The sequence below is a fragment of the Schistocerca serialis genome, chromosome 3 (assembly GCF_023864345.2).
Source record: "Schistocerca serialis cubense isolate TAMUIC-IGC-003099 chromosome 3, iqSchSeri2.2, whole genome shotgun sequence".
NCBI lineage: Eukaryota > Metazoa > Arthropoda > Insecta > Orthoptera > Acrididae > Schistocerca > Schistocerca serialis.
The window spans coordinates 1,028,322,625-1,028,337,940 of NC_064640.1; the positions used below are offsets into that span (position 1 = coordinate 1,028,322,625).

The 15,316-nt window shown below is 46.5% G+C and overlaps 2 protein-coding genes across 2 annotated transcripts in view; one reads left to right on the forward strand and one right to left on the reverse strand.

Moving 5' to 3' along the window:
* LOC126471489 (polyhomeotic-proximal chromatin protein) overlaps nt 1–15,316 on the reverse strand; it is a 304,690-nt gene that overhangs the window by 191,895 nt on the left and 97,479 nt on the right. The gene's annotated exons all lie outside the window — the stretch shown is intronic.
* Nucleotides 1–15,316, forward strand: part of LOC126471376 (nucleolar and coiled-body phosphoprotein 1-like) — a 157,397-nt gene that overhangs the window by 60,622 nt on the left and 81,459 nt on the right. Inside the window, exons 2-4 of the mRNA XM_050099498.1 lie at nt 10,166–10,261; nt 10,529–10,624; nt 12,138–12,260. Of these exons, the coding sequence (XP_049955455.1) occupies nt 10,166–10,261; nt 10,529–10,624; nt 12,138–12,260 (315 nt within the window). The remainder of the gene's footprint in view (nt 1–10,165; nt 10,262–10,528; nt 10,625–12,137; nt 12,261–15,316) is intronic.

Here is a 15,316-nt window from a genome sequence, read left to right on the forward strand (position 1 = left end):
AGAGTACTCTTTGTAAAACAGAGTTGGGATTTCATACGGATCAAATGACTTCTTGTTGTTGTGGTCTTCAGTCTAGAGACTGGTTTGATGCAGCTCTCCATGCTACTCTATCCCGTGCAAGGTTCTTCATCTGCCAGTACCTACTGCAACCTACATCCTTCTGAATCTGTTTAGTGTATTCATCTCTTGGTCTCCCTCTGCGATTTTTACCCTCCACGCTGCCCTCCAATACTAAATTGGTGATCCCTTGATGCCTCAGAATATGTCCTACCAACCGATCCCTTCTTGTAGTAAAGTTGTGCCACAAATTTCTTTTCTCTCCAACTCTATTCAATACCTCCTCATTAGTTATGTGATCTACCCATCTAATCTTCAGCAGTCTTCTGTAGCACCACATTTCGAAAGCTTCTATTCTCTTCTTGTCCAAACTATTTATCGTCCATGTTTCACTTCCATACATTGCCACACTCCATACAAATACTTTCAGAAACGACTTCCTGACACTTAAATCTATACTCGATGTTAACAAATTTCTCTTCTTCAGAAACGCTTTCCTTGCCATTGCCAGTCTACATTTTATACCCTCTCTACTTCGACCATCATCAGTTATTTTGCTCCCCAAATAGCAAAACTCCTTTACTACTTTAAGTGTCTCATTTCCTAATCTAATTCCCTCGGCATCATCCGACTTAATTCGACTACATTCCATTATCCTCGTTTTGCTTTTGTTAATGTTATTCTTATATCCTCCTTTCAAGACTATGTCCATTCCGTTCAGCTGCTCTTCCAGGTCCTTTGCTGTCTCTGACAAGATTACAATGTCATCGGCGAATCTCAAAGTTTTCATTTCTTGTCCATGGATTTTAATTCCTACTCAGAATTTTTCTTTTGTTTCCTTTACTGCTTGCTCAATATACAGATTGAATAACATCGTGGATAGGCTACAGCCCTGTCTCACTCCCTTCCCAACCACTGCTTCCCTTTCATGCCCCTCAACTCTTGTAACTGCCATCTGGTTTCTGTACAAATTGTAAATAGCATTTCGCTCCCTGTATTTTACCCCTGCCACCTTTAGAATTTGAAAGAGAGTATTCCAGTCAACATTGTCAAAAGCTTTCTCTAAGTCTACAAACGCTAGAAACGTAGGTTTGCCTTTCCTTAATCTTTCTTCCAAGATAAGTCGTAATGTCAGTATTGCCTCACGTGTTCCAACATTTCTATGGAATCCAAACTGATCTTCCCCGAGGTCGGCTTCCACCAGTTTTCCATTCATCTGTAAAGAATTCGTGTTAGTATTTTGCAGCAGTGGCTTATTTAACTGATAGTTCGATAATTTTCACATCTGTCAACACCTGCTTTCTTTGGGATTGGAATTATTATATTCTTCTTGAAGTCTGATGGTATTTCGCCTGTCTCATACATCTTGCTCACCAGATGGTAGAGTTTTGTCAGTACTGGCTCTCCCAAGACTGTCAGTAGTTCTAATGGAATGTTCTCTACTCCCGGGGCCTTGTTTCGACTTAGTTTTTCAGTGCTTTGTCAATCTCTTCACGCAGTATCGTATCTCCCATTTGATCTTCATCTGCATTCTCTTCCATTTCTATAATATTGTCCTTCAGAACACCGCCCCTGTATAGACTCTATATACTCCTTCCACCTTTCTGCTTTCCCTTCTTTGCTTAGAACTGGGTTTCCATCTGATCTCTTGATATTGATGCAAGTGGTTCTCTTTTCTCCAAAGGTCTCTTTAATTTTCCTGTAGGCAGTATCTGTCTTACCCCTAGTGAGATAAGCCTCTACATCCTCACATTTGTCCTCTAGCCACCCCTGCTTAGCCATTTTGCACTTCCTAACGATCTCATTTTTGAGACGTTTGTATTCCTTTTTGGCTGCTTCATTTACTGCATTTTTATATTTTCTCCGTTCATCACTTAAATTCAATATCTCCTCTCTTATCCAAGCATTTCTATTATCCCTCGTCTTTTTACCTACTTGATCCTCTGTACCTTCACTATTTCGTCTCGCAAAGCTACCCATTCTTCTTCTACTGTATTTCTTTCCCCCATTCTTGTCAAACGTTCCCTAATGCTCTTCCTCAAACTCTCTACAACGTTTGGTTCTTTCAGTTTATCCAGGTCACATCTCCTCAAATTCCCACCTTTTTGCAGTTTCTTCAGTTTTAATTTATAGTTCATATCCAATAGATTGTGGTGAGAGTCCACATCTGCCCCTGGAAAAGTCTTACAATTTAAAACCTGGTTCCTGAATCTCTGTCTTACCATTATATAATCTGTCTGAAACCTGTCAGTATCTCCAGGTGACTTATTTGCTTTCAGATCTTTCAGTTGTTTCTCTACGCCAGGGGTAATAGTACTATGTTGTCCATATGGGAGTCTGTCCGATGGTCAAAAGATGGTGTGTTTGTCCGATTCTCCTGCGTAAAGGATTTCTTGTACACGAAATTTAACACTTCGGTTTACATTTTGCTACTATTTTCAACTGCCACACCAGACAGGTCAACATGGGACTGAATGGTAGCCTTAGAACCGCTTAGCGATTTTAGATAGGACCAGAATTTTCTCGGGTTACCTTTTGCTAAGGTATGACAGTGGTAGTTGTATGCTTCGGGCATAGATCTTTTCACACACGCACGAATTTCGACTAACCTTTGCCTGTCGTCATTTGTGGATTCTCTTTTGAACCGAAAGTGCAATACCCTCTGCTTCCTCACCATCTTTCGAATTTCGTAATTACACCACGGTGGGTCTTTTTCGTCCTTTATCCACTTACTGGGCACATATTTCTCCAGACCTCGATTTACAAGCTGCTTAAAGTTTTCCAAAAATTCCTCTACATCAGTCTTACTGGTACTAAGTGATGCAATTCACTAAGCAAGATGTTAATAATTGCTTATCTGCTCTCTCTCTAGCAGAAACTCTCTCCTAGCCTTCTTGACTGATTTATTAACTTTCGTAACCATCGTTGCTATAATGACATCGTGAAAGGCTAATACCCGTTTCTGTACTGAGATTGTCGGTAAGGTCCGGCCTACTTGTACCTACAAGTTCTAAGATGATTCCATTGCGTGTAGGCTTCTGAGCTAGCTGCTCGAGACAATTTTCACAAAACGTATTCAGAAGTATTTCGCACGACTGTCTGTCTGTATTCCCCGCAATGAATCTGTGACATCCCAGTCTATACTCGGTGCCTCCAAGTAGTATGGCACGATCTGGTATTTACGCGCTACTGACCGTAGACTGTCTTTGAATGACTCTAGAACTGCCACAGCGGAATCGGGTAGCCGGTAAAAACATCCGACAATTAACTCTGTTTCACCTACACCTGTTATACGTGACCAGACGACTTCTGTCACACTCAATTTCGACCTCAATAGAGACAATATTTTTGTTAATTGCAACGAACACTCCCCCTCCAATGGGCTGACCTCGATAAGAAAATATCAAAATGGAATACGTGTGTGAACTCTGCTAAAGTGGAGAACGGCACAGAGTACAGCGGGCGCACCGTTAGCAGTGGCCCACGTCCCGGAGGCCACACGGTCGAAGGAAACCGGCTGCCGGATGTGGGATGCCCTTCACATGCCATTGTCCGCCTCCAGACAAAGCTCGCCGCCAAGCCGACAGCTACCTCTCTCGTTCAACGAGCACTTTCGGCTCTTCTTCCCATTCATTATTTCTCCATAAAAACCTCTATAAAACGTGCCGTTCCGTACGTCAGTCGATAAAAACGATACCCTTATAGAATCAACTTGTTGTCCGTCTGTTAACGCCCCTTTTTCTCAGGAACGGGTGGAGGTAGACTTGAAATCTATGCCAAATACTAAGGTCCCTTAGCAGTGTAAGAAACTTGAGCTAAGTCAGTGCAGTCAAAAGATACAGCCTTTTACGGCGCGTATTTCGATACTCGAAAACTCTTTCATCAGAACTTATAAATGAACTACCTGTATACATAATGGAGTTTGTATGGAACCCTCAGTGCACGACTTCTACCGCACCTCACCGGGTGTGTGTGTGTGGGTTTTTTTTTTTTTTTTTTTGACGTAGAATAAAATTTGGAAAAAAACGGTCGAATACCTTTTTTCTCGCCTACACCACATCGTAGCTATGTAGATGTGTTTACTGTAAGTAACAAAAATCTATTCTGCTATTCACATTAGCATTTACTTCTTGGCAGAAGATGCGGTTCCCACTAGCACAAATTGATAAGAGTTGGGGGGAAGGGGGGGGGGACCAAACTGTTAGGTCATCGGTCGCTCGTTCCGATTAAAATAATTCCACAAGGGTGAGAGTAAAATAATCAAATGGTTCAAATGGCTCTGAGCACTATGGGACTTAACTTCTAAGGTCATCAGTCCCCTAGAACTTAGAACTACATAAACCGAACTAACCTAAGGACATCACACACATCCATGCCCGAGGCAGGATTCGAACCTGCGACCGTAGCGGTCACGCGGTTCCAGACTGTAGCGCCTTTAACCGCTTGCAGTAAAATAATCGAGACACACAAAACATAGCTGGAAGAAAGGAAGAAACCACAAGAATGACAGAAGGGCAACAAACACTAAAATGGACAAAATCGGACAGGAAAACCGCGGAGAGATGCAAGAAACATGTAGACGAGAGCAAAACAAGAGAGCAGATTACCATGGTTGGCAGACCATGAGCATAGAAAGGAGAAGCCAGCCACTCTGCAACACATTAAAACCTCCACCCACTACGGTGGAGGATACAGAGGGACAAAGGCCATGCGCCAAAACTTAGATCAAACAATAAAACCCACCCCCCACGAATAAAACGTAAAACTAAAGCTGCTGTTGAGGCATCGTCACCCAACACCGAAGGTAGGGTGCTGGGAAAGTTAAAAGTCCGCTACAGAGCGGATGAAAGTGGGCAGGTCAGCAAGAGGTGGACGACCGTCATTTGTGAGCCACAGCGACGCCGAGGTGTTTCCTCATGACGGAGGGGGTAACTATGCATTAGTCACGTATGGCCAATGCGGAGCCGGCAGACGACAACTGATTCTCTGCGAGAGGACCGCATGGAAGACTTCCACACATTCGTAGTCTCCTTAATGACACACAGTTTGTTGTGCGTACAGTTATGCCATTCCGTCTCCCAGAACGCAGGTCAGTTTCAGAGATGCCCATCTCCTGAAGCGGTTTCCGCGTAGCCTGTTTGGCCAGCCTGTCGGCAAGTTCATTGCCTGGGATTCCAACGTGTCTTGGGTTCACACAAACACCACTGAATGATGGGACCGTTCCACGGCAGCTTACCTGACCATCAGTCATCGAGCCGTCTGTGTAAACCACTTCATGGCCCCGGTACATGTCGAGAATCGAAAGGAAGTGACAGCGGAGAGCTGCAGGATTAAGAGAGTCCTTAGGGCCATGCGAAAGGTCCAGAAGAATTTGCGGCCTAGGTGTACACCATGGAGGTGTACGTGAATGGACCTCAAGGAGAGGTGGTAACGGGAAGGACCCCAGTTCAGATAGAATGGACTGGACACGAACCGCAATTGTAAGCCCTGACCTGGGCTGCTGATGCTGGAGATGAACTGCTGTGGTTGGGAAAATAAGACGGTAATTCGGATGTGCAGGAGAACTACAAACGTGTGCAACGTAACTGGCGAGCAGTTGTGCATGCCTAACCTTCAATGGAGGGACTCCGACCTCCACCAGGACACTGATCACTGGACTCGTTCTAAAAGCTTCCGTCGCTAGGCGAACGCCACAGTGGTGCACTGGGTCGAGTAAACGCAACACTGAGGGCGCCGCCGAACCGTAAACCAGACTCCCATAGTCAAGGCGAGCTTGAACAAGCGCTCTGTAAACCGCAGCAGCGTAGAGCGATCTGCAACCCAGTTAGTGTTGCTCAGGCAGCGGAGGTCATTGAGGTGCTGCCAGCACTTCCACTTAAGCTGACGAAGGTGAGGTAGCCAAGTCAGTCGGGCAATGAAAACTAGCCCTGAGTATCGATATGTCTCCACTACAGTGAGTGGATCGTCATGAAGATAAAGTTCTGGCTCTGGATGAACGGTGCGACACCGACAGAAATGCATGACACACGACTACGCGGCTGAAAACTGGAAGCCGTGGGCTAGAGTCCATGACTGTGCCTTGTGCATGGTTTCCCGTGGGCGACACTCTGCAACACCAGTACTGGAGGAGCAGTTCGAAATGCAGAAATCATCCGCATACAGAGAGGGTGAGACTGACGGCTCTACAGCTGCTGCTAGACCGTTAATAGCCCCTAAAAATAGAGAGACACTCAATACAGAGCCCTGCGGAACGTCATTCTCCTGAATACGGGGGGAACTATAAGAGGCACTGACTTGGACACGGAAAGTGCGGAGCGACAGGAAGTTTTGGATAAAAATCGGGAGTGTGCCCCGGAGACCCCACTCATCCAATGTGGCAAGGATATGATGTCACTAGGTTGTGTCATATGCATTAAGTAAGTCAAAGAAAGACAGCAACCAGATGTTGGTTTCTGAGAAAAGCTGTTGAGATGGCAGACTCGAGGGACACAAGATTATCAGTGGTAGAGCGACCCTGGCAGAAGCCGCTCTGACATGGAATCAGTAGGCCACGTGACTCTAGGACCCAACACAACCACCGACACACCATACGTTTCAGTAGCTTACAAATAAAGTTGGTGAGGCTGATGGGCCGATAGCTATCCATATCAAGCGGGTTTTGACCGGGTTTGAGCACCAGAATGATTATGCTCTCCCGCCACTGCGATGGTAAGACCCCATCGCACCAGATCTGGTTGAAGGTGACGAGGAGAAGTCATCTGTAGCCAACCGAGAGATGTTTAATCATCTGACGGTCGATCCGATCCAGCCCAGAAGCTGCATCGAGGCAATGTGGAAGGCCGCTGAGGAGCTCCCACTGTAAATGGGGCGTTATAGGGTTCACTGTAGCGTGTAGTGAACGAGAGGACTTTCCTTTCCATCCACCATTTGAGGGTGCGAAAGGCAAAGGGGTGAGGGGGGGGGGGGTAGTTCTCCAATGCAGCAAAGTGCTTGGCAATTGCCATTGATGTTAATGCCAGGGACAGCTGTTGGGGTCTGGTACCCAAAAAGACGTCTGATCTTCGTCCAGATTTGAGAAGGTGACGTATGGCACCCAATGGTCGACATGTACCCCTCCCAACACTTTTGTTTCCGTCGTTTCATAAGCTGGCGAACGCGGGTACGGAGCCACTTAAAGGCTATTAGGTGCTCTACGGAAGGGTGGCGTTTATGTCGCTGTAGAGCTCGCCGACGCTCTTTAGTTACCTCAGCGACTTCCGGCGACCACCAAGGGACTGTCTTTCGCTGGGGGCACCCTAAAGAACGAAGGATCGCGTTTTCCGCTGCAGAAACGATCGTTCTAGTGACCTACTCAACGACAACATCGATGGCACCCATGTGGGGAAGATTCAGCGGTGACAGCAGAGGTGAAGTCTCCCCATTCTGCCTTGTTTAAAGCCCATCTGTGTAGGCGTCCATGGGCATGACGCCGGGGGTGTGGCAGGAAAATGGGGAAGTGGTCACTACCACATGTGCTCTCCATTGGATAGATGGGAGAAGGCCAGGACTGCAAACCGAGAGATCAATGGCCGAATATGTGCCACACTGAAGTGTGTGTGTGGGGGGGGGGGGGGGGGTTGGGGGGTGCACCTGTATTTAAGAGGCAGAGGTCGAGTAGTGACAGTAAATTTTCGACCTCCCTACCTCGGTCAGTAAGCATGGTGCCACCCCACAAGGGGTGATGCACGTTAAGATCTCCCAAAAGTAGGAAAGGTTTAGGGAGTTGATCAATCAGTGTAGCCAATACGTTCAGGGGTACTGCACCCTTTGGAGGAAGATATACATTGCACAGAGTTATTTCCTGTGTCACCCTTATCCTGACAGCCACAGCTTCGAGAGGAATTTGAAGGTGCACAGGATCACTACATACGGAGTTCAGGACATAGATGCAAACTCCACCTGCCACACTGTTGTAGTCGCTACGGTTCCTGTAATATCCCTTATAGCCGCAGAGGGCAGGGGTCGGCATTGCCGGGAACCAGGTTTCCTTGAAGTCAATGCAGAAAGCAGGTGTAATGCTTAACAGTTGCTATAGATTAGCCACATGGTGGGGAAAAACCGCCGCAATTCCACTGGAGGATTACGTGATCGTGAGACTGGGAAGGCATGAAACACTGAACGAGGCAGTCTACGCCTCAGGGTCACCTGCTGCCACCAGATGAGTACCTGCGCGATCGACATCCATTGTGTCTGAAGGCCCACTGAAGCCCCTGCAGTGCCTTAGTTCTTGGGGGTCTGTTTAGGTTTCTCTCACTGCTGCTTAAGTTTGTCCAGCAGAGAGGGATTTATTGATTCAGTCTCAGGGACTGAAGCCCTACAACCAGCTACCTGTGGTTGCTTCAGCCACTGGCAGGTGTCAGCTTGACCACTTATATGAACCTGGGAAGGAAATGACCCACGGGATCCCTTCCTGGAGAGTGAAGCCGAAGAAGACTTGCGCTTCTCTGGCTGAGAAGTGGGGACTGACATCCCCGATGGTTGGGGGGGGGGGGGGGGTTGCTCCAGGTTGTGCAGGAGCAACAGGGAGGGAAGTGACCTCCATCATCAAGGGCGCAGGTGGAGGCTTATGGTTCTGAGAGCCAACTGTACACAGCAGAATGGAAGATAGTAGAACCGTTGTCGTAGTGGCGGCGTAGGTTGATGTCATATGCACAGGATGTAGCCTCTCATATATTCTCTTAGCCTCAGTTTAGGCCAGTCAGTCCAGGTTCTTGTATTCTATTATTTTTCTTTCTTTCTGGAGAATCCTGCAGTCTGGCGAGCAAAGTGAATGGTGCTCTCCGCAGCTGACACAGATGGGAGCCGGGGCAAAGTTAGTATTGGGATGTGAAGGACAGCCACAATCCCGACAGGTGAGGCTGGAAGTACAGTGGGAAGACATATGACCGAACTCCCAGCACTTAAAGCACAGCATCGGGGGAGGGATATCCCTCAAAGGCCAAGATGAAGGCACCGGTGGCAACCTAATTATCCCTCGGACCCCGGTAGACGCGCCGGACGAAATGGACACCTCACCGTTCTAAATTGGCGCGCAGTTCGTCAGACTGTAAAAGAAGGTCCCTGTGAAATATGATACCATGGACCATATTTAAGCTTTTATGGGGCATGATGGAAACAGAAACACCCCCGAGCTTGTCATAGGTGAGTAGTGCCTGTGACCGGGCAGAGCATGCTGTTTTGATCAAGACTGACCCTGACTGCATTTTGGATAAGCCCTCCACCTCCCCAAACTTCTCCTCTAAATGCTCCACAAAAAACTGAGGTTTCATTGACAAGAAAGATTCCCCATCAACTCTTCTACATACGAGGTACTTAGCATTGAAGTTAGACTTTTACCACTTAGAGACTGCTGGTGTTTGACCACCAGCAAGAGATGACGTACTACACTTCATGGCGTATCATCTACCCTGATGCCACCCACTCCGACCAGGGGTCCTCCCCACGGGCGCCACCCAGCAGCAGCAAAGGCTACCTAGCAGGATGGCCATTGCCGGGAGTCCCGATGCCCCAGGGTGACGGGCATCTACTTCTTGGCCTACATGGGGAGTTAACAGCGCAGACATTAGCAGAGCGATTCCTGTGTGGTCAGGGGGCTACAACCAACAGGGTACATGGTGGCCCCGCCACAACGTACTGGCTACCGTGCTGGATATCAGGCGCAAACGAGCTACGAAGTCTGTTATCGTCGACAGCGCAGAAAGCGATTCTGCACAGAGGATGGAGGAAAACGCATCCAGGAGGCTGACCTCATCCAACAGCTGGAGAATGAGCGGAAGTGCAGATCCACGTCGACGAAGGATGCGAGAGGTCTCAGCGCATGATGGACGCTATGCACCATGTATGGCGTCCTTCCCCAATTGACTCGCTCTTCTGGAAACTTTTGAAAAATAGAGGTCAAACTCTACAGGGGACCATCACATAAGGACCGAAACGTTTGAGACTCCTTTTAGTCGCCTCTACCTCGGGCCTATTCTAACCCTCGGACCCGCAGAGGGACCTTCAAATTCAAATGCTGCAAACACTTTACTTTTAACGAGTTATTTTAATCAATGTTGTCGTTTTGTTTCAGGGTGAGTGGCAAGCAGAAGGCTCTAAGATATCGGAGGAAGCTGCTGAGCACCCTGAAACAGAGAGTACTACACCTGGGCAGACCTCAACAAAAGAGGTATGAAAAATCTCATCTCGTAAGTCAGCTAGTTCTAATGCCCTACTTCTACATCTACATCTATACTCCGCGACTCGAGCGACTTACTTCAGTCACGGGGTAGTAGCGGTTTTCTTCTGGAAAATGGGGGCAGACTGTTATGTCTTCGTGACAGTTACTGACGTTCCACAACAATTAATTCAAATTTGTGCACTCCCTCGGGACTTACACTTTATAAACACTATATTTGAACATCTTATTTTAACGAATTTTGTCGTTTCATTTCAGTATGAAGTGCCGTCAAAAGGCTCAGAGACAGTGGAGCAAGATGTTGACACGCCAGAAACAATTGCCACGCCACCTGGGAAAAGCTCCAGGAAGAAGGTATTGAAACGAGCATTCCCGAGTCAAATGTGTCTAATACCACAATGGAACACAACCTGAAAGGCACAATTCACATAAAGAAATAACACTAAACATACACACAACGAAAAATAAGAAAACAAAATACGTAAGCACTACCTATCTAGGAAACATCTCGAACAAAATCAACAAATTATTCAACAAAACCGACATCGCATTTGCATTTCAAAACACATACAGCCTCAAACACAAAATTCACAAAGGCAGCTCGAAAATTCCCACACACAACAATTCCGGCATTTACAAAATCTCATGCAACACATGTCACAAATTCTACATAGGGCAAACTGGTAGAAACTTCAAAATCAGATATAAAGAGCACACCAGAGAAAGTGAAAACAACCCATCCACATTTTTTCAGCATTTAAAAGCAGAGAAACACTATGTAATACCCATAAACCAAGCACTAGAAATCCTCCATATTACGCAAAAGGGAACATTGATGTACATCCTTGTGGAAATAAAGATATATTCACAAGCGTATTGCAACCCAACAAATTTACTGAACGAACAAACCGACCTAAAGCACAAAAAGTATATAGAAACCTTTATTCACATTATAAATCGGGAAAACGGGTAAAATAACAATATTAGTGATTCTAAACAACACATATCCATAGTAACAGCGATAACAACATCAGTGGTATAAAACAGAGACAGAATACCAACATAAATCATCGACAACAACAACTATTACGAAAAATTAACAACGTAAAATAAAGATGTCAAAACTGAAACTAACTTTAGGCCAAAAGATAATTAGAAACAACCATGTATGAAAAAATAATAATAATAAACAACTGAATTTCACACATCACTTATTTATAATGGTAACTATGTAAATATGTAACATTGCTAACCAACTGTCATCCAAGCTGTCAGAAGAGTAGCATATATGGAAAACAAGTAACATCCGTTATACATCTCCACTGTACACCTAGGAGAAAGTAATAATTCCAAAACAGACAGGACATGACAGCAACAATGTTACGTATAAGGTAAAACACTTAATGATATATTATAAATTTTTAGATCATAGTTACAAAACCATTATATTAAGACCACCGCTTATCAATGTAATTACAGATCACCTGACGATGGAAGTTCGCCGAAATGGGCTAATTGTGAATGAGATAAAATATAAACAACTTACATAGCAGTGTAGCTGGCTATTATTCACAAATAATCATGTCATTGAAGGACATATTTTGTATTGCTGGCCCAAAAACAAAAGTATCTAATACCACATTTTGAACGACCAATTTTAATCGTGTAGTTGCTTTCTTTTAGGGAAAGAAGAGAAAGACTGGTGGCAAGGCAGGAAAGAAAGCTGTCGAACCAGAGCCAACAATTATCAGTCCACTTGAAAATATCGTATTGGTAAAGGTATGAAAAACCTCACCTCTATAGTCATATGTTTCTAAAATCATTCTTTGGATAATATATTTTAATTAATGTACTTGTTCTATTTCAGGGCGAAACGGAGACACTGGAAAAGACCTCAGTGAAAAAACGTATCAAGCGCTCTGCTGCTAAAAGCGATTTGCAGGAGCCAGTGGCTTTGCTGGGTGCTGAAACATCAGAAACAGTACTGATGGTGAGAAAGAAGCATTAACTTCCGCACACGTACTCATCTATTTGATATGTATAGCTCATACCTGCTCGGATGAAGAAGGCTTGTAGCGCAGATATTTGGGGGGGGGGGGCTGTATTATCAGGGAGCGAATAGTTTTTCTTCCTACAATCAGCTGCCGTATTGTTATGACTTGAACGAGTCGTACGGACTGCAATGCGTAGCGCGTTCAGTGGTTGCGAAATCAACAGCTTATCTATGACACAGGTGATAAGCACTACATATAAATAGCTTGATCTCCCATAAATACAATAAGCGGATGAAACAATCGATTAGTTGTTAACTGGCCACATTGATCCTGAAACGAAGACTGACATCTGGAAATATCTTCTGAAATTGGCATTGTGTTCCCTATTCCGTTCTCAAGGAGGATAGTTTTAAACAGACGCGCTTAATTATGGACGTACATCGATGGCATAAATTTACAGCAGAGCTATGAAACACCTTCAGTTCCTTCGTACGTTGACTTACGTGTGTGTATCAATAGCATGCTATCATATACAGCGATCAGCTAGAACATTATGTCCACCTACCTAATAGCCAGTATGTCCAACTTCGGCACGGATAACAGCGGCGACGCGTCGTAGCATGGAAGCAACACTAAACTTGACTTAAACGGTAAGCAACATTTTCTTTCCACATCAGTCTCATTACTTTATTGTCGCACCTCGTAGACTTTGAAGGGCACTGAGTAAGTCTGAACAGAGGACACAACTGAAAAGGCTGTATCGCCGGATGTACTCCGTGGCCTGATACAAGGCGAAGAGCTCGGCTGTAAATACTGAGGAGTGTGCTGGAAGCCGATATCGAAAGACACGGGTGCCAATGACGAAGGCACACCCGACCCCACAGTCAGTCCGAGAGCCATCAGTGTATACAAAGGTACTATCGCGAAGTTCCAAAAAAATGGTTCAAATGGCTCTGAGCACTATGGGACTCAACTGCTGAGGTCATTAGTCCCCTAGAACTTAGAACTAGTTAAACCTAACTAACCTAAAGACATCACAAACATCCATGCCCGAGACAGGATTCGAACCTGCGACCCTACGCGGTCTTGCGGTTCCAGACTGCAGCGCCTTTAACCGCACGGCCAGCGAAGTTCCATGCGAAGGTCGTGAATTTGAAAGCGATAGGCCGATGGTGGATAGTGTTGAGACGGCTTAAGAGGGATGGACGTGCAGACGCATAAACAAAGCACCCATAGTCGAGTTTCGAACGGACAAGGGACCGGTACAAACGGAGGAGGGTGGTTCGATCGGCACCCCAGGAGGTACCGTTGAGGACACTGAAGAACTGCGTACAGCGGGCTGCCAGGTAACATACATGGAAGGACCGAGAGAGTTTCCTATCGAGCATGAGCCCCAGGAATGTCGTATTTCCAACTAACGGAAGGGCAACAGGCCCAAGATGTAAAGATGGTGGGAGAAACCACTTGCCTCGCCAGAAATTCATACAAACGGTTTTTTCAGTGGAAAAGCGAAAGCCATTGTCGATGCTCCACGAGTAAAGACGATCAAGACGCCGCTGAAGACGCCGGTCAGTGAGGGAGGTCCGTGGAGAACTGCAATAAATGGCAAAATCGTCAACAAAAAGGGAGCTGGAGATGGCCGGTGGGGGACACGCCTTGATAGTGTTAATGGCGATAGCAAAGAGGACGACGCTCAGGACGAATCCACGTTGCACACCGTTTTCCTGGATAAAAGTGTCCGACAAGGCAGAGCCCACATGCACCTCGAAAACTCGATCTTGTAAAAATGCCTGAAGGAAACAGGGCAGGCGGCCACGGAAGCCCCCACCTGTAAAGAGTACGGAGGATACCAGTTCTCCAGTAGGTGTCGTAGGCCTTCTCCAAATCGAAAAATACGGCCACAGCGTGGGGTTTCCGCAGAAAACCATTCGTGATATGGTTGGACAAAGTAACGAGATGGGCAACTGCACAACTCCGTACTCCAAATCCTCACTGTGCAGTAAATCAGTAAATTGCAAGACTCGAGCCATCAGACCAGCCCGGCATCAATCGTACTTCCCGCCACCTAGCAAACGCAACTGCTAAGAGAGATGGGGCAGTGGCTACAAGGAAGGTTTTTGTCCTGACCGGGCTTAGGTATGGGTATGACGGTGGCTTAACGCTAGTGTCCGGGAAATGTGCTCTCTGCCTAGATGCGGTTGTACGTGTCAAGCAGAAAGTGCTTGCCCGCAAGAGAAAGGTGCTGCAACATTTCAATGTGGGTGGCGTCCGTCCCTGGGGCGGAGGATCGGGATGAACTGAGAGCATGATCGAGCTCCCTCATAGTAAGGGCGGCATTCCAGCACTCACGATTCGGGAAGATAAGGGTATCGCCCGAGCCTCCTCCGCTCGTTTCCGATGGAGGAAGGCAGGATGATAGTGGGAGGAGCTCGAAATTTCCGGAAAATTGTAGCCCAAGGCGTTGGAGATAGCAATAGGAACATCGTCTGCTACTGTGAGGCCGGAAATTGGGGAATGGATCTTGGTCCCAGAGAGCCATCGGAGGTTGGCCCACACGACAGAGGAAGGGGTGGAACTCTTAAAAGAACTAGTGAATGAATTCCATCTAGCTCGTTTGCTATCCCGAAGAACACGACGACACTTTGCACGCATCTGTTTATAATGAATGCAGCTTGCCATCGTAGGATGACGGTTAAAAACGCGGAGAGCACGCGAATTGCATCGCGGCGTGCCTCAGACCACCACAGGACTGGGACACGACGTGGTAAAGAGGGAGTGCGAGGAATGGAACGTTCTGCAGCAGTAAGGACAACGTTGGTGAGATAGTCTACCGGGTCAGGACAACTGCGGAAATCTTGTTCGTCGAAGGTCGCCAGGGAGGAGTCAAGTTGCCAGTCGGCCTTAGTAAGCTGCTATTTAGGCGTGCACGCGGATGGGGTAGGAGTCAGCAAATGGAGAGCACACGGGAAATGGTCGCCCGAGTAGGTGTCAGAAAGAACGGACCACTCAAGACGATGGACAAGCTGGGCAGTGCAAAAGGATAGGTCCAAAT